This window comes from Clarias gariepinus, chromosome 3, assembly GCF_024256425.1.
Source record: "Clarias gariepinus isolate MV-2021 ecotype Netherlands chromosome 3, CGAR_prim_01v2, whole genome shotgun sequence".
Classification (NCBI taxonomy): Eukaryota; Metazoa; Chordata; class Actinopteri; order Siluriformes; family Clariidae; genus Clarias; species Clarias gariepinus.
This window is the reverse complement of record NC_071102.1, coordinates 13,195,375-13,223,112: the sequence shown is the minus strand read 5'-3', so window position 1 is coordinate 13,223,112 and position 27,738 is coordinate 13,195,375. Positions and strand designations below refer to the sequence as shown.

General features: G+C 42.7%; 1 protein-coding gene across 2 annotated transcripts in view; it reads left to right on the top strand.

Annotated features, from left to right (window-relative positions):
* Positions 1–27,738, top strand: part of ankrd11 (ankyrin repeat domain 11) — a 125,977-nt gene that overhangs the window by 80,723 nt on the left and 17,516 nt on the right. For both annotated transcript variants that reach the window (XM_053493071.1, XM_053493072.1), the window contains 2 exons: positions 15,836–15,981; positions 22,300–22,438. In XM_053493071.1, the coding sequence (XP_053349046.1) occupies positions 15,895–15,981; positions 22,300–22,438 (226 nt within the window). In that variant the 5' untranslated portion in view covers positions 15,836–15,894. The remainder of the gene's footprint in view (positions 1–15,835; positions 15,982–22,299; positions 22,439–27,738) is intronic.

Sequence of the window (27,738 nt, the reverse complement as noted above, 5' to 3'; positions counted from 1 at the left end):
ACACACACACACACACGCATGAGAATCAGCTTCCCCAGACTCAGTACTGCCCCTCATGCTGAGAGCCGATAGGCTTCCTGTGGTCCCGTCACCCGACCCACCCCCACCTGGTTTCTGTTGCAAAGTCAGAGGTCTGGCATTCCGGCCCGAAAACACAGTTCAGTTACGTTGTGATCTTTATCCCACCCGCGCCACCGTAAATACGCCTGTATGTCCGCCCATGTCTCCTATGTCTCAGTCTTAATACCGTCGTGCCTTTTTCGTTGCCTGATAATGAGCACCAGTGTGACACTCGTTTAATGACGGGTTTAGGATGCAGGCTGTAGAAAACCAGGAAATGTATTTTGTAATATCCATATACATTATGTATATATATATTTTTTTGTGGGTTGGTTATCTTTCTGGTTTTTTTTTTATTGTTTCTTTTGCTCTGTTTAAGGTTGAGAAAGAAATTCTTTATAACTTATTGTTATTTTTGTTCAGCGTGAGAGTTCTGGGTATTAAGCAGTAAAGCCATCAACAGGAAATTCCAGATAAAGAGAGAGAGAGAGAGCATGTTCGAGGGGTGTGAGCCATGCTTCAGCTTTGTGGAAAGAAAAAAGGCTAAATTATACATCTGCAACTGCAAATCTGCCAACATGTGCAGACATTGTACGCACATGCTCTTAGGTATTTGCCAACATGCTTTTACGTAAAAAAAAAAAAAAAAATGCATATATGACCAAAAGAGAATTTACAGAATGCAAAAAGTTGAGAAGAAATTCAGCTGGAATACTGAGTAAACGGGTTAAATCTCCTCATCCTGTTTTTATTCAGAATCGGCTCCCGTAGGCCCGGTCCTTGTGCGCCGATATTAGTTTATAATATTAGAAATTAGATACAAGTCTTGTAATCCCACGGCTTCCTTAGCATTAACATGAGGCAGAGCACCACAGATATACACACGGCACAATACCTAGGGGGTTTTAGTGTGTATGTGTGTGATGTTGCTATTTTTATTTAAAGTAATGAAGTAGTGTTATTGTATACCAGACAGATGGGCATGTTAATGCGTCATAAAATATAAGAGCCTGTAATGTTCCTATATGCAAATAAGGACAGAAGTGTAACGTAAGGCCTTTTTTAATGACATTTTTTAAAAATATTTATGTAGTGACTTTCTGGCCCGAAAGCCGCATGCTGTACCGAGAGTCTCGGTCCGGAGATTCTCCGAGAGGTGTGACGTGACGAGAGTACAGGGAAAAAAAAAGAATTCTACAATTAACCAAATTGCACACAGCTGGCCAGCAGTGTGTGTGTGTGTGTGTGTGTGTGTGTGTGTGTGTGTGTGTGTGTGTGTGTGTGTGTGTGTGTGTGTGTGTGTGTGTGTGTGTGTGTGTGTGTGTGTGTGTGTGTGTGTGCGTGCGGGTGTGTGTGTGCGTGTGCGCGCGTGTTCCCACCACCTCACAACTGGCTGTGTCCGGATAAACAGATGATATTTTTCGGCGATATTCGGCGCTCATAATCGTTATCTCGCATAAATGTTTGTCTCAAACAAAGAATTCGCTCTATTTAAAAGCGGGCAGGCTTGTGAGCACGGCTGAGTAAACTGGTCACACACACACACAGCGTGTTATTATGATGAAGCTGCATCCAGAATGTATACGACAACATTTCGCTCATTGAGAACAGCTGCAGATGAATATTACAGCAAAAATATAATTATTATTATTATGTCTTCAAGTCCGCTCTGCTCTTTAAAGCTGGTGACACACCCCTCCTCCTCCAGGGGTCACTTCCTGACCTTTCCCGAACAGACCTGACCCTTTGACCCATAATCCCCCCCAACAACTCCAGCACTTCAGGGAGTCTCAGCCTGACCGGATCGAAGGACAGTGTGTTCTTTGTACCGAAAGGACGTCTGGCTGTCCAGTGCACTCCCCAGTCCTGACTGAAATATGATAGGGCTTAACATTTAGCTTTGTGTGTGTGTGTGTGTGTGTGTGTGTGTGTGTGTGTGTGTGTGTGTGTGTGTGCGGTTATCCAGAGGTCTGCACATGTCTCTATAAGGATTAGAAACGATTCATTGTTTTAATAGGCTTTTATTAGTTTATGAAATGTATAATAAAGTGCTGTTTTTGTTTTGTCGATTTAAAGAACTATGTTAAATAGGATTCTAAATTCTGTTAATATATCGTATTACTTTTACAGCTCTAAGCTGTAGCTTTTTTGTTTATGTGCTTGTTCATCATTTGAGCAGAATGTATATTGTGTGTGTGTGTGTGTGTGTGTGCTCATGAGCCAGAAAAGATTTTAGAAAGTGAGATCTGTACAGTAAAGTCATTCAGGACTCCTCCACGTCCTCTCATAGGCGCGCACACACACACACACACACACACACACACACACACACACACACACACACAGGCTTATGCATTAGCCAGTTTCCCATGATGAACTTTGGACAGAATCAGCGGTCTCAGCGGCTTTTTGACAGATCATCATATCCCGTTGTGCCAGTTGGACGACACGTGTTCATCCGCATCAGCGTGCAAAAAAAAAAGCGTAAAGGAAACACAGACGCATGGGAAATTCACTCAGCCCGTCTGAACGCCAGGAGCCGAATTAGTTCCCGAGTCCAGCCGCCACGTCCAGGGGAAAGTGTTGGGAGGGAGGGACAGATGGATCGTGCCTGATTTGGTTGAAGTGAGGACAGGTGGCGTGTCGTATAAACTCTCACTGTAAATTAAAGGGCTGAGGGAAAAAAAATTCAGTAGAGGCTCTCGGAAACACTTCCAGGCAAGTTGGAGAGGGACGGGGCTTTTATAGGAGACATCACTTCTTCCCGTGTTTACTCCACACAGCAGGCGTCGTGGCTTCGCCTCACGCTCTCCAGTTTCTCCGCCTGCATGCGGACGGCTCCAGAGATTTCGAAAGAAAAAAAAAACACTGAGGACCAGGAAGAATGAGTTTCAGATATGGAGAAATAAAATTATGATTTTGTAACATTTAAGTGTTTCTTGTATTTCAGCTCTGTGTGTTGATTTCAATAAGTTTAGTGAAAGCATTGCTGGCTGCTCCTCGGAAGGTTGGAGGTTTAAATCCCATGTTCGTCAGAAAGGTTCCACCCCGCGCACATCGCTTCGAGTCCGAATTTGATACGGCTTCATTTGTGAGTCGAATTAAAAGCATCGTCGCAAACATGCGAGTTGATTACACTGAGCCGCAGCACTCGTGTCTCTGCAGTCCTCTTCGTCTTCGCTCCTCGTCTAGCAAGCCCTTCAGCCAAGTCATTACCGATTTAATAATCTGCTACCTTCTAACCGGTCGAATTCATTTCTCCCACATCGTGATTTTTAGCTAAGGCTAAAAAAAAAGGGCTAATTGATGCGCCGCTACTTTACCTAATGAGAGCATCGATTGTTCCGTGGCACAGCTGCCGACGGTGGGACACGGGGGTCAAAGCTGGCGCGCTTGTTTTTCATGATTGCTTTTGTTTCATCAGAGAATCGTTTATCCATCAGTGGCAGAGCGAAAATCAACTTGTGTAAATATAGATTTCTGGCTCCGTCATGAAAAATGACATGCCTGTTATATCGATAAACTTCCAGTGAGCATTAACTGTTAAGGATGGATTAAAAAAAAAAAAAAAAGTTTATTGTTCACGCGTGGCCAGTGTAATTGTGGTTTTGGGGCGTTGGTTCACCTCTCCGTGACCTGCGCTTCTTTTGGCCTCTTTTATTCTCATCCCTAATATTTAATTCATTCAGAGGCTGAGAGACATGCAGCCTGAGCTCGGCTCAAAAAAAATCACGCCCATCTTCACCTTCTCCCCACACACACTCACTAGCCGATTCACTCCACCCTAATGCACACACCCCATTCTGTCTTGTGTGTGTGTTAATACCTCTGAGCCTGTGCCCCCCGCCAGAGAGGCTCCATCAGGAATGAGCAGGGATAATGGGCCGTGTTAGCTCTGCTCCTCTGTCTGCCTGCCTGCATGCATGTGTTGTTGTTTTTTCCCCCCCTCCACACCGACAGATCAGGTTTCCGTCCCTCGGTGTTGTTTACACCCCAGTCTCCTCCTGCAGCAACAACTGCTGCTCGTCACCCGGCAAAAAAAAAAAAAAAACTCCATCATTCTCTGAGCTTCGCGTATCGAGCCCGGGCTCCATTGTGCTTCATATCTCACAAATCTGAAATCCATCCCAATCAACAGGAGGTGACCTTTGGGGGAGGGTGGGGTCAGAGAACATCAGGTTAAAAGTTCACACGACTATACAAAGCAAAGCAGCAGTGAATCGGAGTAACGGATCAGCATTTAGAGGAGATTAAAATTAAACCGGCTCCTGTAAAACATCCCGAAGATGTACGGAACAAAATATATCACTTTAATGTTCAGTAGGACATTATCAAAGAATATAAGTTACACAAGAGATATAAGCTTGTTTTGACCTCTTTATTCTTTACACAGCGTCAGTGATCACTCCACTCCATGACCGCATGTTAGACCTCAGCGCCACAAGCTATTATAAACATCAACATGAGACACATCGTCGTACGCTCACGTGAACGTAGTATGGGGATGAGCGTCAGGATTCAGCGGTAATGTTTGTGAAAAAAAGTCACATCCCATCTCCCTCTGTTCTTATCCTGTGCTTTTGTTCTTTCTCCAGCGCTTATTATTATTTGTTGTTGTTTTTTTCTATCTTAGCCCATAATCCTTAATTAATGCAATCTCATTCACTTCACACAGATGTAAACTATGTTTCTCTTTCTAAATGTCGGTTTTAAGTGACTTAGAATTTTAGAAAGCCAAACTTGAATCGTCTTTCAGCACACTGCACTTCTGTATGATCTTTCAGGTTAATCTGCGTTCTTGCGTTTGAACCCAAATACTAAATGCCTATTCCCCTAAGATCCAGCCGTTAATTAGAGAATCGGGTTTATACGGAGCGACGCAGACGCGTCAGCTTTAAGCACAAATGTACTCGGTTTGCTTTAATTCTTCTCTATCTAGCGTCTAGTTATCGTGTCGGTAAGTCTTTCTGCCACTGCGTAGTAGACGCAGAGAGAGAGAGAGAGAAAGACGCCTTGGGCCTAGCTTCGGGGCACAGAGATCTACTGCCTCGCACCTGAGTTCTCCACCGAGCTCACACATACACACTCCTCTGAACTGTCTCACACACACACCGAGTTCAGAATCGCCTTCAGAGCTGGATATCAGAGCTCAGGATGACCGATACAAACGCACCGGGACTATCTACACCCAGCTATGAAGGGAGGAAATTAAAAAAGACATGTTTGTTTGTTGTTTGGTTGTCAGTATTTTCCTTTCCTCTTAGTGTCACAAATTATGAGAATATTTTCATCAGTAAAGTCACCAAGTGATGTGATATGAACCTCAACTTCATCCAGGGTTTCTGAATCCGTCTCTCAGGCATGAAGGAATTCTTTGTTGTTATTGGTTTACAGGACCGAACACATTTCATTTATCTTTACGCCAGTTAAAAGGGTTTATCATGAAGAGCGCCGCCTGCTCTCGTCCTTGTACACAAAGCTGACTGGTTTTGCTAAGTGGAGAGGTGATAACTGGATTGTTTTTTTTTTGTTTGTTTTTATTTTTCCCCCTTGCAGAGAGGTTTGGAATGCAGTGCTGTTAGTTTGGAACATAAGAGTTTTATTGATGCGTGTTTTATACACATGAAGGCGTTTCATTCCGTGTTCATTTGTGTGAATTTCATCTTCAGTTCTTTCATACTTTCATAAAGAGTCTGGCCTTTTTTTTTTTTTTTTTTTTGAGCCAGAGAGTGTCACATGATAAGAGCCATTGTAGGAAATTAATTGCTGCAATTTGAACCTAATATCACAAACGGGGAAAAAAACTGGATTATTAAAAAAAAATTGTTATAATAAGATAAGATATATAGACGATGAGTGAGTGAGTGAATCAGATCCCTGGTGATTCCCATTTCTACTACGCAGGAGATTTGGCACCTCCAAATGTCATCACTAGGGGATCCTGGGTCACACCGCAGTCCCTTAAGGCATCACAGGTGCTCGATACAGTTACTGTCTGTCCAAAGATCACATGATCACCGAACACACAGCGAGCGGAGGCAGAGTGAAGTCTTATAGTGGTTGTTTTATTATTTATTGTGAAGGTGACGGACCTACTGACTGACTGAGACTCACTTTGCTCATGGGAGTACCTAAACTGTGTGTGTGTGTGTGTGTGTGTGTGTGTGTGTGTGTGTGTGTGTTAATGGATGATGTGGAGGTTTGTTTCTCATGTGAGAGCTGGTGAAACTGTGTTGTTAGCTCTAAGGTTTCGACCATGTTTATTACCAGTGCAGGTTTTTCTACCAAGTCAATAATCCCCTAGTGTTAATGGAAAGCCAAAAACTAGTACTACTAATGATGATAATAATAAACACCATATTGATTGTGTAAACACTTCACCATAACTTTAACATGTTTTTTTTTTTTCCTTATTTAATAAGTTTATTTATTTCAATTTTTTTTTCGTTTAAGGTCAAAAACACAGATTTCCATACAGGAAATTATTATTTTTTTAATTTAATTAATTTGAAAATTATTCTATAGTCGCCGCTGTAGAAACTTTAAGTCGTAATTAGCGTAACCGAAAGTTCTTCAGCTTGACTGATGGAAAAACAAGATGGCGACTTCCACATGCTTAAAAAAAAAAAAAAAAACGTTTACAGTCTGTTTCCCCGGGCTCGGGCTATTTTCACAGCATTTGCCTCTGAACTTTTTTTTTTTTAACATCCAGGCATTACATTAATGAACGCAGATGTCAGACTTCTGGAGGGTTTTATCGTTCCGGGCGTGAGAACCGAGACGCACGCATGCACAAGTTTGTTTTTTGCGAACTGAAAGAAACTCCAGGCATGTGAAAAGCAACTTCATTTTTTTAATGACATCTGTGTTGACTTTTTTATTTTATTATTTTTTTTTTTAATGGGAGAGAAACGTTCGACTTCTCTCCCACCGTTTCCAGCTGTTCTCTCTGAAAAAAGAAAACGTAATGAGAGGGTATGGAGAAAGCTCTAGCCTGTTTCTCTTTCAATATCATGGTTGTGATTATTTTTAATAGTTACACGCGGTGCCTCTGTCCTGGAAAGATTGATGTCAGTCTCTTATTATGAGATCTGGAGAGAGAGAGGGTAAACTGGGCCGGGTCCGGGCCTTGCGGCAGAAAACGGCAGGGTTAAGCAAACTTGGTATCAAATTCTCATATGACGCGCTGCATTTGGACATCCTCCTGATCGTACACGCTTCTGCTTTGCGTGTCAGTATCGAAGCAGAATCGACTTGGGTACTTGGATCTGGAGTTAGTGTGTGTCAGGCACATATTCCTCTCCTGGTTTTTCTCCTGTGACGCAGGCCGGGGCAGACACGCAGGCTGCCTGCAGAAACACAGCTCCAACTGGATGCTTAACCTGCAGCCAGGCATGCATGTACGGATCCCAGGACGAATTACACCCTGCTTACATAAATCGCCGCAGCCAGGGTTGGCATTATCTACACACTACATAGAAAGCACACACGTGTATAAACTGTGGGGCAAAAAAAAATCACTTAAAAAGATGAGAGAAGCCCGTAATTTTCATCATAGGTATACCTCAACTATGAGACAAAATAAGGAAAAAAAATCCAGACAATCACAATGTAGGATTTTTAATGAATTAATTGGTAAATTCCTTGGTAAAATAAGTATTTGGTCACCTACAAACAAGCAAGATTTCTGGCTGTTACAGACCTGTAACTTCTTCTTTAAGAGGCTCCTCTGTGCTCCACTCGTTACCTGTTTTAATGGCATCTGTTATCAATATAAAAGACACCTTTCCACAACCTCAAACAGTGACCTAGTGAATGACGAAACTTCACCTAGTGAATGACCAAACTTCACTATGGCTAAGACCAAAAAGCTGTCAAAGGACACCAGGAACAAAATTGTAGACCTGCACCAGTCTGGGAAGACTGAATCTGAAATGGGTAAGCAGCATGGTGTGAAGAATTTAACTGTGGGAGCAATTATTAGAAAATTGAAGACATACAAGACCACTGATAATCTCCCAAGATCTGGGGCTCCACACAAGATCTCACCCTGTGGGGTCAAAATGATCATCCAGAACCACACGGGGGGACCTAGTGAATGACCTGCAGAGAGTTGGGACCAAAGTAACAAAGGCTACTAGACTCAAATCCTGCAGTGCCAGACGTGTCCCCCTGCTTAAGCCAGTACATATCCAGGCCCGTCTGAAGTTTGCTAGAGAGCATTTGGATGATCCAAAAGAGGATTGGAAGAATGTCATATGGTCAGATGAAAAACCTCAACTTGTCGTGTTTGAAGGAGAAAGAATGCTGAGTTGCACCCAAAGAACACCATACCTACTGTGAAGCATGGGGGTGGAAACATCAGGCTTTGGGGCTATTTTTCTGCAGAAGGACCAGGACGACTGATCTGTGAAAAGGAAAGAATGAATAGGGCCACATATCGTAAGATTTTGAGTGAAAACCTCCTTCCATCAGCGAGGGCATTGAAGATGAAACATGGCAACGAAGAAGAGGCTTCGTGAGAAGCATTTCAAGGTCCTGGAGTGGCCTAGCCAGTCTCCAGATCTCAACCTAATAGAAAATCTTTGGAGGAAGTTGAAAGTCCGTTTTCCCCAGCGACAGCCCCAAAACAACACTGCTCTAGAGGAGATCTGCATGGAGGAATGGGCCAAAATACCAGCAACAGTGTGTGAAAACCTTGTGAAGACTTGGAGAAAACATTTGACCTCCGTCATTGGAACAAAGGGTATACAAGTATTGAGATGAAATTTTGTTATTGACCAAATACTTATTTTCCACCATAATTTGTAAATAAATTCATCATCAATCCCAAGACCCGACGCGTGTCTCCATGCAAATACATTCAAATGTTACACAGGACCCGTGTTGGTTTGCTTAAATACACAGTTTCATTCCTGTCCGCCTTTAAAGGTAATTCAATTTTAGTTCTTTCATACTTTTATAAATTCCGTTTCCTCGCCAGTCGGGTCATTATTATTACTTTTTTTTTTTGAGCCAGAGAAGCGCGTCACATGACCCCTTTCAGCGAGTCCCCCCTTGTTAGCAGGCAATCGGAGCACGAAAATAAAAATATGGGCGAGTGGCCTACAGCTCCGCTCCTCCTGCTGGTGCCGAAATTGAACTCGGGATCTCCTCTTGTGTCGCATGGCTTGCACAGGCACACCACTCGGTTAGGCCGAGCGGTATCCCCCCCCCCCCCGTTATGCTCTTGTGAGGCCGCGAGGTGAGAGGAAGGCCGTAAACGTGCTCCGCCTATGAAGACTAGAAATACACACAAAAAGAAATTTCATTAACACTTGAGTCCATTTCTATTCTGGCTCTTTCAGTATCTCTCAGTCTTGTGCTCATGCCCTCCCTTCCTGTTTTTCTCTCACTGTGTCAGCTCCTCAGGAGCACGTGCCCCTGGTCCCTGCATTGCTAGGCAACAGGCCTTTTGAAGTGTGTGTGTGTGTGTGTGTGTGTGTGTGTGTGTGTATATATGTGTGTATGTGTGTGAAAGAGAGAGAGAGAGAGGGAGCGCCTTCATGATGCTCTTCGTTCCTGTTTATCTTGGACTTGGTTGGATAACATTCTGCAGGAGGAAGAGATGCAGAGGTAGACTCCAGAGCAGCAGAGCTCTGCCGCAAGCTAGATTGCTGCTACACACACACATATATACACACACACATATATACATACACACACACACATACACACACGTGCACATGGCACTCAGCTGCCCACGTGTTCAGAATATCACAAAAAAATTATTCTCTCCACTAGTTCTGTCTTCTCGCTGTATTCACCGAGGATGTCGAAGGCCGCGTCCATCGCTCGTCCTCCCTGTGTCCTTCCCTCCCTCTGTTTCTCTGATGGAGAGATTATAGAAGAATAAGACACACAGTTGTGTTTCCTGCCCGCCTTGTTTGTCTTGTCTTCTCGTCACACAAAAGCCTCTAATAATACGAAACGGTCGCCGCTCGCCAGACGTTCAGCCAATCACAGCTCAGCTTCACCTAGAAACAGGATCCGACCTCAACAGCACTGTTTACACACCAAAGTCCAGTCTCTCCTGCACCCTCTTTTTTTTTTATTTTTATTTTTTTAATATATATACACTCCTCGCTGATGCAAATAACCTGGTACACTACACACACACACACAAAAGGAAATGCACTGTTCTAATCAGAGCACTGCTACTTTGGTGAACAGCCAGCTCACTATATAAAGCCCAACCCATCTGGACGGCAGCTGCCCTCTGATACTTAAGTCTATTTATTTATTCATTCTAAAATACAAAAGCATCACATTTTAGTTTGTTTCCAGAAGTTGTGCAGTGGTTATCTTGACCTTGCTACCACCACACAATTTGTTATTAAGCATCCATGTAGCTTAATAACAGCTATTGCATAAAGACATTTTCAGCATAAAGACATTTCTGGAAAGGATATCTTGTGTTTAAATGGCATCCAGCGAGACGGATGTCTTTAGGTTGCCGTTAATCCGTTAGGACGTGTTCTATCAAAGCTTCCGCCTCCTTTATACACAAAGCTACAGTTCGGTCGCTGCTTACAATCTGGAGTGCATTCCTGGAAGAACGTCAGGGTCGACTACACGGACGCTGGTCGTCTGTCATCTGTCCACTTTGTCCATTAGTTGTACGAGTTGTATCGATTTGACCAGGAATTAAAATCCGAGAGCAAAAGACGTGTTCTGTTCTTAAGTGTCAAGTATGCCTGATAAATTAAACTACTTTGTTGTTTTTTTCTCCTCACACATCTGTATGAACCAGTGTTAAGCACCTCCTGTAATAAAGGATGTTTTTTCACAAACAGGATCAGTTCTGTTTCCAAAAGTCTGGTTTATTTTGATCAGTAAGAACCCAATCGATCGAGTCTGCTGGTAGGGTGAGTCGGATCGAATCAGATTTAAAAAACAGTCGTACCCGAGAACGAACGTAGATCGCTGTTTAGACGCGACATCATGAGTGCTGTCTGAAATCGTCCTCTAATGTACACAGCTGTAGCTGATAAAGTAGGAAGGCAAACAAGTGACTTTTTTTTTTTTTTTTATTCTGAGCGCTAAGGTTAATGTCATCTCTTGTGAATTAGGTGCATATTGCCACCTGCTGTGTCGGAGAGTGTAAACAAGTGTACCCGAGTACAGAGAACAAAAGTGGGAAAAGGATGAGCAATCGTTCCTGCGCACGGAACAAATCAGTCGTGTCTAATGCGTCATCTTAACCAATGATAGAATCGTCAGTAGAACAAATAATAATTAGACTGAAATATGTCTATTATAAAGGAGCTCGACCCTCGTTGTATATTATACATATACATGATACAGACATTATCAGGGGAAGAAGAAGAAAAAAACTCTAATCCCTTGATAAGCAACAGACAAGACGGCTTAAAACCAGACTCGTCTTCTCGTCTTCCACTAATCAGAGTTTATCTGAAGACATGCCATGCTTTAGTGTTGAAACCAGAGTGCCTCTGCGTGCCTCAGATTTACCCACAACCCCACTCTCGACATTTGTTACGCAAGCACGCTCTCACCCCGCAGTCAGAGAGTCGAGGAGCCTCAGCCTTTACATTCATCTGTGCATGTAAACAGTCAGGCACCCACACAGATGCTCTCTCTAATGCCCATTGACTCGGTGCAGCTGCTGAGCCAGAGCTATTTTCCTATCGGAGGCATGAGGGACAGGTGCACCACGTCCCTCCGGAATACAGATGCGCTGAAAGGAATTTGTCGAGGAAGAGGAGAGCGGGCCCAGCATGGCCTTTTATCTCAGTAGCACTCGGCGTCACCAGAGTCAGCCCATATTAGTGCCTCGCTCGGTGTGTGCGTGTGTGTGCGTGTGTGTGCGTGTGTGTGCGTGTGTGTGCGTGTGTGTGCGTGTGTGTGCGTGTGTGTGCGTGTGTGTGCGTGTGTGTGCGTGTGTGTGCGTGTGTGTGCGTGTGTGTGCGTGTGTGTGCGTGTGTGTGCGTGTGTGTGCGTGTGTGTGTGTGTGTGTGTGTGTGTTTGTGTGTGTGTGTGTGTGTGTGTCCGTCCCTGTTCGTGCGACAGAACGAGACATCCCGCAGCGAGCTGAAAAGCAATGGCCTCTATTTGACCGCGGAAGGTGGGGGACGGTGGGGTGATGGAGAGAGAAGAAGATACTGGGAAAAAAAAAAGCGGCGCAGAGAAAACACTTTCCTTTGCTTTGTTTCTTTTTAGCCGTGACCCGTTTTGCACTTATTAATCCACCATACACTCACGGCGGCTATAAATACCAGGCGGTCGAGCGGTGTATTTGTGCCAGGATATGAGCCAGACCGAGAAAGGGCTCGAAGGTGTCTGTGTAAGCGGGAGGAAAAAAATAAATAAATAAATAAATAAAAAAACATTTGTCCCAGTTCTAGAAATAAATGAATCTCAGGAGAGTGGTGTGATTCTCAGGACAGTTTCCACCTCTCCCGTCTCTCAGCTCAGAGGTCGTCCCCGTTTCATTGACGGATTCGTGTTAATAAGCGCTGCTGGGGGTGTTCGCGCCGTCATCCGAGGGCAAAATCCGTGTGGCCTGTATGAGCGCAAGACCGTTCGGACAGCAGGGATTACAGATGCAGCTGTATTTTTTGGTTTTCAGGCCTTTCTGCACCGTCAGCAGGCGTGAGGAAACGCCACCTAAGCCCAGACCTCGCTCACATATTTTTTCCCCTGTGAGGCCTCAGGAGCGAATCAACACACAGCTAGGATCAAAATGCAACATGCTCGACCTAAATATATAGTACGCAGCTGCAATAATAAAAATAATGTGAATTTTTTTTTTTTTTTTTTTTTTAATTCATTGGTTCACCAGCAGCCAGTCAAGCAAAGACCCTAATACACAGAATCCACTGGACGATTTTGAACGCAGGAGCGAACAATCATTTAAAATACTAATCAGCTCATGTTAATTAATATCCTGCTGCTGGTGTTGCAGCAAATCATCGTGAAAACGAGCTTTTATCATGTTTTTAAACCCAGACAAGAGTGCTCTGTGCTCTCCAGACTCCTCCTCTTCCTCCTCCTCCTCCTATAGTTAGAGGAACTTCATTCCCGGGGAACAGATTAGTACACAGTCTGTTATATAATCTGTCCTCATTCGGTGGGGGGAGGGGGGGACGAGTAATAATTTAAAAGAAATCACTGTTCTGTTTTGTCTCAAGTGCCAATATTAATGCAAAGATCCGCTTTGTGTTTTGATGATGATCTCTTGAATTAACAGCGTGTTGGACTGGTGCAGAAAGTAGGCCTCGTGCGCTGATTTAACGCTAGCTGCAGGCAAAGGCTAAAGGCTGCTCCGTCAGTGACACGAGAGCGCGCACACACACACACACACACACACACACACACACACTGATGGCAGATGCTGTGTTACTTATGATTGAGGAAGAAGACAGAAGAAATGAAGAATGGCTGTGACATTGTTTCCTCTCAGGCGGCGATTGCTCTTCATGTGTGTGTGTGCGTGTTCCTCTTCCTGCCGTGAAGCGTGTTCAAGAAACATCCTTTACACAACACATGATGTCACTTTTGAGTTTTATACAGGAAACGTAACACAGCGTTATTATAGTAATGTAGGATTCTTGCTACTGTCTCCATAGCAGAGCACACGCACACATAGCAGAACATCTCAAAAGCTCACAAGTAATGGGAAACTTAATTACACAATGCACACACATATGCTAACTTGGTTACAGTGTATGGAAATGCAGACGAGTAACGCTCAAACTGATGATATTCTTTTGGCCTCAGCAGCACGAAATGCACAACAACAACAAAAACGCTGCGCTTGTCGTCCAGCCTTAAAATAGGCCCGAGTGCCACGGATTGTTCCAGAACATGTGTCGACCTATTTTTCTTTTAGTTTTTTTTTTTCAGAAGCGAGTGCGTGCATGTTCCTCTGTTCATCTCCACCGACCGAACTGACCTTTTAGCCACTTGGAGATGCGAAGTCGGTGTGTTTCTTTGTGAGGACACGTCTCGCGTTCCACATGCCAGGAAGACACAAGCCGCGCAACTGCATGTATGTGTCTGTCTGTCGGCCTGTGTATGCGCGCGCACACACGAGGAGGAGATATAAATAGCTGGAGAGAGCTGCAGAAGGACGTGTGTGTGGCGCCACAGCGCAACCGAGTGCCAGCGTTCCTGGGAAGGGAGGGGAGAGAAGGAGGGCAAGAGGGAGATGGAGAAACAGAGCGGAATGGAGGGAGGAGTCGTTTTCGGTTACGCATGGCACTTTGGAGAAATTACACTACGGCAGGGAGAGTTATTACGGCCCTCTCGGTGTATGATTTATTCATGTTCCATATCGTGCAAACGCTTGGTACAGGGGGAGAGGATGCTTTTAGCACAGCGGGAATATACAGACGAGCTCGAGAGCAAGTGTGTGTGTGTGTGTGTGTGTGTGTGTGTGTGTGTGTGTGTGTGTGTTAAAGGCCTGGCCAGCATTTCTGCAGTGTGTATCATCCACTGCGGTGTGCCAAGCATCTCTGTCTTGCACTCAAGGTTAATATCCTGTGATCTCACCATCGTAATAAATGAAGTCCAGATCTCCAGATTTTTTTTTTCCCCCTGCTTATTTTTATTTATTTTTTTTATCATTAGAGCTCGCGTGGCTCCGCTGCTTTAAGCAGTTTTTGCTGGGGCTTGCGCAACGGTGGCTAAAATGATAAATTATTTCGGACAGGATTAAAATTCTGAACTTGCAATTCAGGAGCAAAATCGGGTAAAGTGGTGACTTGGTGATGTACGCATAAAGTAAAGTAGTGACATGGTGATGGACGCTGAGTGCGAACTGGATTCTTGAGCGCGAGACCCTCAAGTGTGCTCGGTTAGGTCTGGTCTCAGGAAGAAAAAAAAAATTATAACTTACAAGGAAGCCGAGGAACTGGATGGGATCGCAAAGCCCCTTTTACACCAAAATACAACATGGATTTGCGAGGAGCAATTCTTCTGTCTTTATCATCACTAGACTTTACCAGTACTAGCATTTCAGATATATATATATATATATATATATATATATATAAATGTTACACATAAACAGACAAAATGCAAACAGCATGCAGGTTTTACGATCTAATACACCAGAGGGACTTAATAATGATTGCTTGTCCATTTCATTGAATTTATTATCATAATTATTTTTATTATTATTATTATACGGTTGTAAACAGCACCATCTGACTCATTACGTTTTTAAAGATGAGAGATGTATAAAGGTTAAAGGCCTGATGTTGAAAGGTTTGTTTGTGACTTCCAGTGAGCCGGCGGAGCGTTTAGAGCTCGGCTATAGTCCCTGAATGAGCTCTCTGTCGCTTCTGAAGAGATTTACATGAACTTGTCTTCCAAATAAATCCATGCAAATTAAACATATTGTTCAAAACTTTACTGTGTAATCGTGGCCAAGGGTATAAGTACTAAATGCAAAAGTTCCCGACATGCATGCCGACAACAAATTTTATCATCTTGAATTGTTTTTTTTTTTTTTTTGCATTTAACCGTGTTTTTACAAAATGCCATGGGTTTGGCAGAGCAATCAAAGCTAACCTACACTTAAAGGGCAGTGCTGAGGGAGCGAGACAGCCGTGCTGTGTGTAATTGCTGGAAATGGAAAGCTTGAGGTTGTGTGACTGAGCAGAAAAGGGTTTCTTTCTTTCTTTTTTTTAAACTGGGGAGACATGCAGGTGCTAATGTGTCTCCCTTTTTTCTCCTCCACTTTTCTCCATCTCTCTGTCTCTCGCAGATGGTCGATGACGACGCGATGGAGGCGTGAATGTGGTTTGGCGTGGCGAGAGCTGAACGATGCCCAAGGGTGGGGGTTCTAAAACCCCCCAGCTGGAGGACTTCCCACTCAGCACCGACATGGTGGAGAAGCAGGGTGGGAAGAAGGTGAGATAAAGTTACATTCACATCACACACACACACAGCTCATCATGATGACCTGATAAAACCATTAGGCGGTGTAAGGAGACAGCCTGACACCAGGCTCGTGAAAGAGCTCCTGCTGTATTGATTATGACCTAAATTCAGTTCACACACACGCAGTATTCCTTCTCCGCTCCACACTGCTTCGGTGGTGCTTCTTTTTTTTTTTTTTTTTTTTACCTGTAGTATATTTATAGTCAGGTTTCTCTCTAAACCTAATGCGGCTAGTCGTGTGTTTACACTTTGGTCCACACGGTACAAAGTCGTGAAGATCCAGCCTCGCGCTCGCTCGAGATAGAAAGCGAGAGGTTAGGTCAGTGGTTAGCTCGAGCTCAGAGTTACGATTCCATCTTGTGTGTGTGTGTGTGTATATGTACAGAGTTCTGGGCAGGATTGCATCAGACACTGCAAGGGGGGGGGAGCGAAAGTGAGTGAGCATGAGAGCATTGCTAGGAGACCAATCACTAAACACAGCCACTCACGCAGGCAGCTTTGAAGCGAAGCGGCGGCGCACAGCTGTCATTCCGTTCAGCCTGGTTTTCAGTTTCTCTCTCTCTCTCTCTCTCTCTCTCTCTCTCTTTTTCTCTCTCTCACTGCATGTGTCTGTGTGTGTGTGTCCATGGGTTTCTCTACCACTACACGTGTTACTCTCTAATGCATATAAAGACAGCTTTGTATTAATAGTCGACAGCATCAATAACGCCACTGTTTAATTATCAGTAGTATTCGTGTTATGCTCACGCATTATGAATGGAGTGATGCATCTACCGTAAGATATACTACCCGGGCCGCTTCATATCAGGTACACGTGTTCCACCGCATGCAGAGAGTTAAGGCAGATGTATCTGATCATCTAGGTGTGTGGGCAAGTTCAAACTGAGCGGCAGAATGAGGAGGAAAGGTGATTTTTACAGTAACATTTTTAAGTGGATTTAAACGTAGCATGGGTTTGTCCGTGCCAAACAGGCTGGCCTGAGTGTTTCTAAAACTGCTGATCTTACAGAGATTTTCATGCACAACTCTCTGTATAGGGTTTACAGAGGATGGTCTGGAAGAAAAAAAAAGGGGGAGGGACAGTTTTATTTGCGGAAATGCATTGGTGATGTCGGAGGAGAATGGCCAGGCTGGTTCAAGCTGATTTTTAAAAAAATCAAGTCAAATAACATCTCGTTACCAGTGAGGTAATGCCAGAAAGCATCTCTGATGATGCATGAAGCAGATATTATTAGCTCTCATCAGCTAAGAACAGGAAACTGAGGCTGCAATACACATGGCCTCACCAAAATCGGATAACACAAGATTTGGGGAAGAAAAAAAAAAAACATTGCCTCGTCTGATGAGTATCGATTTCTGCTGCGACAGTCCAATGGTGGGGTCAGAATTTAGTCTGAAAGCCAGATGAAAGCATGGATCTGTCCTGCCCTTGTATAAATAGTTTAGGCCAGTGGTGGTGGTGTGGAGATGATTTCTTTGGGCGCCTTAGTACCAATTAAGCATTGGTTTAAATGCCACAGGCTACATACATTTACATTAAGGATGTGGTGGAACGTACGACTATGTAACGCTGTCATGTTGATATGGACCAAAAGCTACCCAGAAACTAGCAATGAAGTGTCCAGTTAGTGCATGTGCATATTTATTATTTACTTGACATAAATAATATAATTTTTTTTATGCATCCCCTTCATAATATATTTCTTTATTAACAATGATGATAATAATAAGAATGATTATAAATACATCCAGGCTGTTCATGATTTTTTTCATTTCCGTCCTTTATTCGGGTGCGCGTTGCTGCATTCTTGCTACTGTTGAATTCACATACAGTAAGGCGGTGTGTGTGTGCAGACGGTGACATCATGGTCTCATGACATTGGGAGTGTTCTTGGTCTTGTGGAAGGAAGAAGGGAGGGGAAAAAAGGAGGCGGGGAGAGAGGCAGACTGTGGGAACAGCGCCACGGTGCATTCCTGCTCAACCTTATCTCTCCATGTTCGACTTCCACAAAGAGCTTCTTAATTAGCCTTCATTAGCACTGCCAGCAGCCTGCCAGAGCTCCAGCTGTCCCGGCTGCCTCCAGAAAAACAAAAGGGTGGCATAACAGCACCGTACATTGCATAAGTGTGTTTATTCATATATTTGAATTATGTAAAAGTGGTGTCATGATTTAAAAAAAAAGGAGCTTGTGTTAAAAACTCTAGAGGTCTCGGAGGATTATTACTGAGCATTGATCAGGGAGGAGAGCCGTAAGCTGGTCGTCACATGTCGCTCAGTTATATAATTGTAAATTACACTGAAAGGAGGGCAGTAGGATTAACTTAACTGGAACTGCTGAGAAATTGCCCGCTTTTGAAAAACATTGTGTGTGTGTGGAGTGTTGGTAGCAAACACTTGCAGTAGGTTTCCTGTTTATTTTGGCAACGCAGCTCTTTATGCGTCTCTGTGTGTCTTTATTATTTAAGTGATGACCTAAATAATCTATTGATTATCAAAAGGAATAATGGACTGTGTACATTTTTAATCCTGTGAATATGCTCGATGGCTCTTATTAAACTCTGAGCTTGTAACTTGAGATTGCTGATCGGGGGAAAAAAGAAAAATAAACACCAATGTTTATTTTTTTCCCCCGTCAAAATCTAAAACCAGTGGTAAGCAACATAGCTGCAAAGAAATATTACAATTACTTATAGGGTAAAGGTTGCAGATGGCAATTATAAAAAAAAAAAAAATCAAGAAAATCAATTAAATCTTTTTTTTTGGCTGCTAATGGGTTGTACAGTGTTTAGGCATTTGATATCATTAGCGACGCACAAACAGAAACACAGAATCTGATTGGTCGACAAGTCGGGAGCTCACGCTTTGGTTGATTAACGACTCAAACACAGGCTCTGATTGGTCAACAATTTAAACACAGGCTCTGATTGGTCAACAATTTAAACACAGGCTCTGATTGGTCAACAATTTAAACACAGGCTCTGATTGGTCAACAATTTAAACACACGCTCTGATTGGTGGACGACTCAAATATAGGCTCTGATTGGTGGACGACTCCAACCGCAGGCTCTGATTGGTGGACGACTCCAACCGCAGTCTCTGATTGGTGGACGACTCCAACCGCAGTCTCTGATTGGTGGACGACTCCAACCGCAGTCTCTGATTGGTGGACGACTCCAACCGCAGTCTCTGATTGGTGGACGACTGATTTCTTGATGATTCAGTCTTCATGATGAACACATTGGTCAACAGAGTTGGTTATAACATGAAGGTATATTGTCTGTTATACTGCCGTGAAGTTGATAATTTTTTAAGTGAAAGAGTTAAAGTGAAGAGCTTCCACATTTCAGAGGGGTTTTTTTTGTGATGGTGGTGCCATCGTGTCTGAGCATTCAGACTACGAAAAACACAAAGATATCAAAACTAATCGACAAATTACTTAGCAGCTAGTCCGGTCAACGATACTAGGTGTGTGTGTGTGTGTGTGTGTGTGTGTGTGTGTATAAACACTCACTGTCCCCTTTTAAAGGAAACTAATTTACCTGCACTTTGATTAAAAACACTCGTTTTATTGTTTCTTACCATTCTGTGTAAATGTTATCTCCCCCCACCACACCCCCCGGTTGATCGGTTGAATAGATAACTGGACAGGTGTTCCTAAATCGTGTGCAGTTCCTCGAGCACCCACATAACGGAGGTTAGTCTTGACACCGCTGTTCAGGTATTATTGACGCCCTGCGACTAGAGGATGTCTAAGAGAATCTGAACAAGAAAACAATAGTCTCTCTGCTTTTATTTAGAGAGAGCAGCGGTGTTGTGGTGTGTGAAACGCCTCTCTCTCTCTCTCTCTCTCTCTCTCAGAGCTAGTGGTTTTGACTCTCATGCTGGCAGGAGCAGACGGTAGCAGATAGGAAGCTTGTGCGACTAAAGGTATAACACATTTCCAGTAGCGTTCAGTACAAACCTAGTGAAAAAAAATCACACACAACAACTACCTCAGGTTTTACAGACACGTCTGTTTCATAGCAAGACACAACACTGTGCATGTAACACAACAGCACAAGCTTTAAAATAGGAGTGTAGTTCTTTTTAATATGGCCAATGTTAACATGCAAAAGTGTGTTTTAATTCAAACTTTCAAAAAAGTCTGAAGGTTAAGCGACACCCGAGCGTGTGCTGCTGCACATATCGATCTGACATCCAGTACAGCATTGGCTGTGCATTTTTAAAAATACTTTTTTTTCCAGAATAAATACGGCTTGTGAAATGATAATACTGCAAAGAGAGTTTGTCTATTTATAATTACTTCAGGTTAATAAAACGACCCTGGGTTAGATATTTTTAAGTCAAGTTTACAGGAAGCAAGTTCTATACCTGTCAAAAGTGTGCATACAATCTGACAACCTTGAACATGTTTACGTACAGTAGAAATGAAGGGTGGAGAATCGATTCAATTATGTATCACGAATTAGTTGCAATTGTCGCAATTCATGTGTTGCCACACCGACTGCAAAATCTATTATATTATTATTTTTATATATATATAAATGTTTGCAGTTGAGGTGGTGACATGCTGCAGTTCCTCTATAATCCTACAGGTGGCATGCTGTAAACTATTTACACATTGGCAGGCAGTATCCTGTGTGGTAGGAGCGAATTATCTTTCTAGATTTGTTCAGAATTGTAACATCATCTTTTAAAAAAAAAAAAGATATGGGATTTGTATAAAAATCATGACACTTTTATAGAGAATCGCGATACAAATCGTATCGGCACCTAGGTAGTGTATCGGCTGGTCTCTGGTGATTTCCATCCCTAATTTATAGTATATAGACCATTATTTAATACACACAGACATCGCACACACAACACAAACTTTAGCAGGAATATCTAACCATGTTTGTTTTTATAGAGCAGAATTATTATTTTATACATTTAATTGGGAAATCTTATTTTTCCTTCATTACATTGGTGTTTTCAAATAAGCTTTTCTCAAAGGTATTAAATAATAGCAAGAAATATGTCTTCCTTTAATCATGCACTTGATTTTACCTTTAGATACATTTTCTAGTCATATCATAATAGTATCGTAACCGATAGAAGTAGTCATAAACTTCTTAAAAAAAATTTAAAAAAAGGAAAATGCCTCGTTGTTTGTGGGGGGGGTTGTTCAGGTGGGTGTGATTGTGCTGAATGCTAGATGGTAAAAAATATTGTTTCCTTCTAAGCCAGCATAAAATGAAGCAGGACATTTAGAGTAAAGAAACCTATTAGACTGCATCTGAGTAATACCCAGAGTTTCACATAGCAGCTATTACAGAAGTACTTCTCACAGAAATGGTGACCTTTACAATAATGAATAAAAGCTTGTAGGAACAGTTAGTCTGATGCTTGTGATAAAATGCTGATTAGCTCGCCCTGCTCACATGGTGGCCCTGTGGTTGTAACCGCTATTAAATTTTGATTCAGGCAACAGTAACCACTAGAGACAGAAAGAAATAGATTCGGTTACCTATCGCGATTCTTTTGTGTGGCGGTTCATGCATTTATTATTATTTTATTTTATTTTTATATATTTATATGGTATGTTTGATTGGAGGCTGTAAAATGGTGTGGTTCCTCTATAATCGTACATGTAGTGCTCTCTAAACTATTCAGACATTGGCAGGCAGCACAGCATCCCGAGTGGTAGGAAGGAATTATCTCTAAATAATCATGTTTAGAATTGTGACAAAATGAGAATCAGGCAGAAAATTCATTTTGAATCGATCAAATCAGCTCCTAGGTTTTGAGTGCTCCTTGTTGATTCCTGTCTCTAATAACCACATAGTTTTTAGTGTTTTGTACTAGCAGTTCAATTGAATATGAAATTTTAGTTTTTTTGGTTTTGTTTTACTGAAGAGGTGAGCATCTAGTGTCAGAAAAAATATGCTTGCATTTAAATAACATGTAGATATATAAGCAAAAGTTCAATGTTGTCATTTATTTATTTCTATAGTTGTTTTGTGCAAGCTAGCGAATGAGTAGTGTAATACTTTTTTACCATGCAGTGATTTTTTTTGCAAATGAATTTATTGGTGAGCGATAGACTTGTTACTGTGTGATTATTTAAAACCAAGAACTAAAATCAGGCACAAATGTTTTGTTCTGTTGGAATTTGTTTTAGCCCATAATGTTGATAATAGAGCTGATAACATGTGTTTTTATTTTAAATCCCTGCTGATCGCCTCAACAAGTTTAACCTTAACCAAAATCTTTTCTCCCGTTGTTTTCCCGCCTTCTGTTCCCAGGATAAAGATAAAGGCTCGTCAAACAAGACTCCTAAATTGGACCGCAGCGATGGCGTCAAAGACATGAAAGAGAAGGCTCCTAAGAGGAAGCTTCCCTTCACCGTCGGAGCCAATGGAGACCAGAAAGATTCAGACTCAGGTAAGGAGGCAGGGCCAGTGCTTTGTCTTTGGGGGGGGGGGTATTAGGGGTTACAGGAAGCAAGGTGGTGTTTTGGATAGCGCAGCATGGAGCTGTTTTGTCTGTACTGAAGTGCACTTTTAGACGCAAGCTTAAGACGCAACAAACGTGGCGGCGATACATAAGGAATTAATGGACACAATGGGCTGAGAAGGTTTTTTTTTTTTTTGGTAAGTCATCCTTCTGTGTTGTCTTTAATAAAAAGAACTCTGCTGTGTGTTTAGTGAATTTAGCTTGGAGAGATGCTTTAATTATTTGGTAATGAGGAATTCAAACAGCTTTCCTAGTGAAATGTGTTTAGGTTAAAACACTCCATGTGGTCCTGTTTGTGTGTTTTTTCTTTTTCTAACAGTAATGGTAGCATTATTGTTGTATATGATAGTAGCAATGTGTATGTATTTAGTGGTTGTGTCAGTTTTGGGCCTGAGCTCAAAGTCTCTGTAACAGTTCCTAAGCCGTTACCCCCCCCCCCTTCCTATTTTCAACCATTAGGCGTGAAATCTTTCCCTTTCTCTCACCCTAGTCAGACAATGCCTAGTGCCTTTTGTGATGCTAAGTCCAGGACCTTTTTTTTTCTTCTTTTTTTTGAGGGAGGTGGAGGCTGGGCGCTCTTTTTTTTTTTTTTCCCCCACCAGCCTGCTGCGTATCCCTTGCTATCCCTTTCTCTAATCAGGTTATGCCATTGTGTGCTGTATTATGCACACCATTTTTTTACCTTGTCAGTGTGTGTCAGCCATCGTTTCACAATAATTTACAAGCCATCATCTTGCGTTATTAGAAACTGAGGTTCTCAGCTCTAGCAGGTACCTCTGTGCGATCTCATCTTAGGCTTTGTTTTTTACTGGTGTACAGCACAGACCAGGCTTCCTACTCCAGGCCAGATTCTTATGCTGAGTCATTGTCAGTCCTCATGGATTATTATTATTTTTTTTGTAATACTTGGCTCTATTCCTTTTCTCCGCTCTGTTTAATTCTTTGAGTCATGAAATTTGTGTGTGTCTGTGTGTGTGTACGGTTTTGTTTACCTTATTTACTTCCTCTGGCAGTGGGATATGTGCCAGTTCAGGCCATTTACCTTTGCGCTATATTCACATCAAGCACGCCCACACCGCCGACTTATTACAACACGGATCATAGACGTAGAAACATTTTCATTGAGTTTAATTATGAGAGAACGAACCTGATAAAAAAACAGACAATGGATGTGCTTGGAAAGCTGTAAGGAAGCCATTAGCTGCAGAGCACCGTCGAGGCCGGTGTGAGAGGAGACTCTCTCTCTCTTTCTCTCTATGTGCCTTTATTATGTAATGAGAACCGCACCGCACCCTTCATCCATTGAGCGCTCCAAAAAGCATTGTTTGTTAATTAATTTATGGCACATTTATTGTATGGTGCTGCTAGAATTTTTCCTCACTCGGTCAGAGTAGATGATGTCAAAGTTCAGGAGTCCTTGCGATACGCTGGTCCGCCTTCATACTCAGGACCTTTTGCTTGTTGGCTGTACACTGGAATACCACACAATCATGCAGTTCGTCAGGATGCCTCCCAATAGTAGATTTGTAGAAATTTTTATCAATAACACAAGCTTATTAGAGTGTGTGTGTCTGTTTGAGCATGCACCTACACTTCTCAGTGAAATTAGTCCCTACTTCACGTACAGCTCACGTCATTCGCTCAGTGCAGACGCACAAATGTGGCACTTCTTATGTAACCAGTGTGATTCTTACGAAACCAATGTTTTTGTCGGATTGGCGAATGAACTACACGAAGCTACAAAAGATAAAGCTACACCTCACAACGTCCCCACAACGCTAATGGATAGACGTCTGTGTGTGAAGGTCTTGTGCTGGCTCTGCTCTCCTCGCTTTCATTTTCTGGAAGGCTCCATTCGAAATGCATAATTCATCTAGCTGGTATTTTTGCAGCAGTGTTTTTCCCACCCACCGCTCTCTCTCTCACTCTCTCTCTCTCTCTCTCTCATTTTCTCTCTCTCTCTCCAGTGCTTTCTGCAGGCTGTTCTTCTGTAAGAGGCCTGCAGAATATTTCTCGCTTTCCCTTTCCTCTCTTCTCTTTCTCTGCCCTCTCCTTCCTGAAAGTCTATGTGGCCGGATCGTGCCGGTCCCATGTCATACACATTTTATTTTATTTTTTTTAATAATTTACGAGATTGAGTTCAGTGCCGAGCTGCCGTTCGCTGCATTTTCTCCTAGTGTGCCGCTTTTTGAAGAGAATCTAACTTCCTGCCACAGCACTATAAAGCAGCACCATAAAACGCACAGTATTAGGGAGATGTGAGGGTAATGCATGTTCTCACCCAGGCTGGAATTGAGTGGGTGGGCTTATCAAACTCACTAATGTTCACCACTCCACCCCCGTGCCCACCAACGCTGCCCTGGAGAAACGCCGGCGCATACATCCAGTATACGCTGGCCGCTGGCGGTACAGAGTGTGCCTGCTACCTTGGCTGCCTTTGCTTCATACTCCTCCTTCATCCAACAGCATTTCACTCTCCCCGATGTGTTTCTCTATATCAGAACAGAGTCTGGTCGAGCGGCCCTGCATGTCTAGCAGCTTATGGTGTACTCGACAACGTGTATGAGAAGCTTGCAGATACAGGCTCCTCCCAGAAAGATAAGATTGCTGTGTGGTCTGCTGCTCATGAGTTCTGACAAATCACAGGCCTTTTTTTTTTAACTGTATCATTGTCTTTTTTTCCTCTTCTTTTGTTCCATTCTCTCACAGCATTCTTTCATCTGTAGCACAAAGCAGTGACACAACGTCCTGTGGGCACTTCCTGTCTCTTCTGCCTTCATTTCCTGTTTTCTCTGGGCAGCTCAAGAGGAGGCTCTCTCTCTCTGTCTCTCTCTCTCTCTCTCTCTCTCTGTCTCTCTCTCTCTCTCTCTCTCTGTCTCTTTCTCTCAATCTGTCATCTTTATCTTACTTATTCCATATCATCTCATTTTTCTCCTTCACTTCCTTTTTTTACCCAAGTCTTTTCCATAACGCTCACTCTCTCTCTCTCTCTCTCTCTCTCTCTCTCTCTCTCTTTCATAGTGAATTAACAGCTCAGAGAGGCCAAGTTACATAAGCCTTATGCAGCACATTCAGACAGCGCTTTCAGATTTATTCTCTGAGCAAAAATATTCAGTTAGTGGGATGTCCCGCCCCCACCTTCCTCATTTCTTCCACTTCCACTCTCACACCCCTCCATACGAGATGGGACCCTTTTTTTTTTTTTTTGGCCGACGTGTGTTTGGTCTTCTGAGTTTGTAACTGTAGGTGTGAACAATAGCACAGTAACCCAAGGTTGTGCTTCATGTCCCTGACAATGGGAAGTCCCGTTTCCCCCCCCCACCCGTTTAGTGGCAAGTCCCCCACCCTCTCTAGTGACCCAGATTTTTGGCCGCCTACAGAAACCCACGGGACCCACCATTTCATACTTTCAGATCAATACAGTGGCCAAAAATGTAATAAATAATAATAATACACACACACTATTACTTCAATTATAACATGAAACTTATAGCCAGTAAATAGAAATATATGACGACAAAGAGTACCGATTTATTAATTTAACAGATTTGTGGATAAACGGAGCAACTTCTCACCACAGCAATCTCAAGTTCCAGTGGCTATAACTAATATAGCGAGGCCCGTATAGCTCAGGGTTCTTGCATTGGGGCTTGGATTTCTCACACACTGTATAATTTTAGCAAGTGACTGAGAACTCACTGAAATCCCTAAGAATTAAAACCCCACATCATGTGCAAAAACTAATCCCATCCAAATAGGGCTTCAGTGTTTGTTTGTTTTCTTTCAGAATGTAACCATCCAGCACATCACCTCAACAACATGACAGAGGCATGTTGTTGTTGTTGTTGTTGTTTTGTCAATCCTTAGACGTTACCAGTCCAGCAGCTTAGACAAGAATAAGAGAAACTAGTTGAACTGCTTTCACCATGGCAGTTTTTTACACTAATAAGATTATGGACAACCAACCCACGCGTTCTCATTCACACGTCGTTACATAAGCCATTGTCTGTGTTCTTCTCACCTCATATTTCAAGTTTGTCTGCTTCTTATCTCATGCTTAGGGTGTGCATTTTGGCATACATACATACGAAAAAAATAGAGGCTAAAAAGTTTTTGCCACTTTAACAAAGCGAATTCAGGCCTTACTTTTTTTCCATGACATTGTCATAGGCACGACTGATTGTGTTAGCCGACAAAAAAAAAAAAAAAACATATCGCAGCGACTCAGAGTTGGACTAGCACGCCCAGATAACGAGGTTGGGAGCTGAGGTTCTCCCACAGGTCGAACTTCAGTAGGGCGCAGAAATCAGCCTATGCGCTTTGTACATGTTCCACAGTTCCTGAAACTGGCTTTGAATCAGAAGCCGAATAAAATGCGGAACAGAGGGAAGAAGCGGCCAACAATACAGTGGTGTTTTCAGCCTTCAGTCAACACCGTGACCACATGCCAAATATGCAGCACGTACCAAATGTAATTGTCCGTGTTTTTAACCACTCGACATGCTACTTGCTGCTAGTTAACCTGTTCGTCAAGTGTTGGGTGTGTGATGTAATGGGTCAACCTGGAAAAGGTCCAATACTAACAAGCCAAAAGGGTGTGTATCGCCACCTGTCGTAGCAAAGTCGGGCATATAATACAGTATGTAAGTTTGGGATCACTTGCAAAATTCTTGTTTTTGTTTAGTGATTTAATTTCTACATTCTATAACAATATTGGGGGTTATAAAACTATGAAATAGCGCATGCAATTAGGTAATTATGTAACAATAACAGTCAGTTGTTATTTTAAAACATGGAAGTCAGTTGGTTTGAAATAGGTTTTGCAAGAACAGTATTGTGTCAAGCGCATTTGCAAAACCTATCGAGCACCATGATGAAACTGGCTCTCATGAAGACCAAAACTTGCCTCTGCTGCAAAGGAGAAGTTTATTTAGAGTTACCAGCCTCAAAAGTCACCAATTAATACCAAGCAGCACCTCAGATTAGAGCCGTTATGAAGGCTTTACAGAGCATAAGTAGGAGACACATCTCAATATCATCTGTTCTAAGGAGATTATTACATATTTTTGACGCCTTAGAAATAAAAATCAGGAACAACCCTAGAATTAAAAAGTAATCCCAAACTTTTAAGAGAAAGTACACACTGGTCAATAAGTCAATTCCCCTGCTTGTATACTGGGACAAGCACAGCAGTCCAAATAAATGGCCTTGTCACGCTATAATGTTAG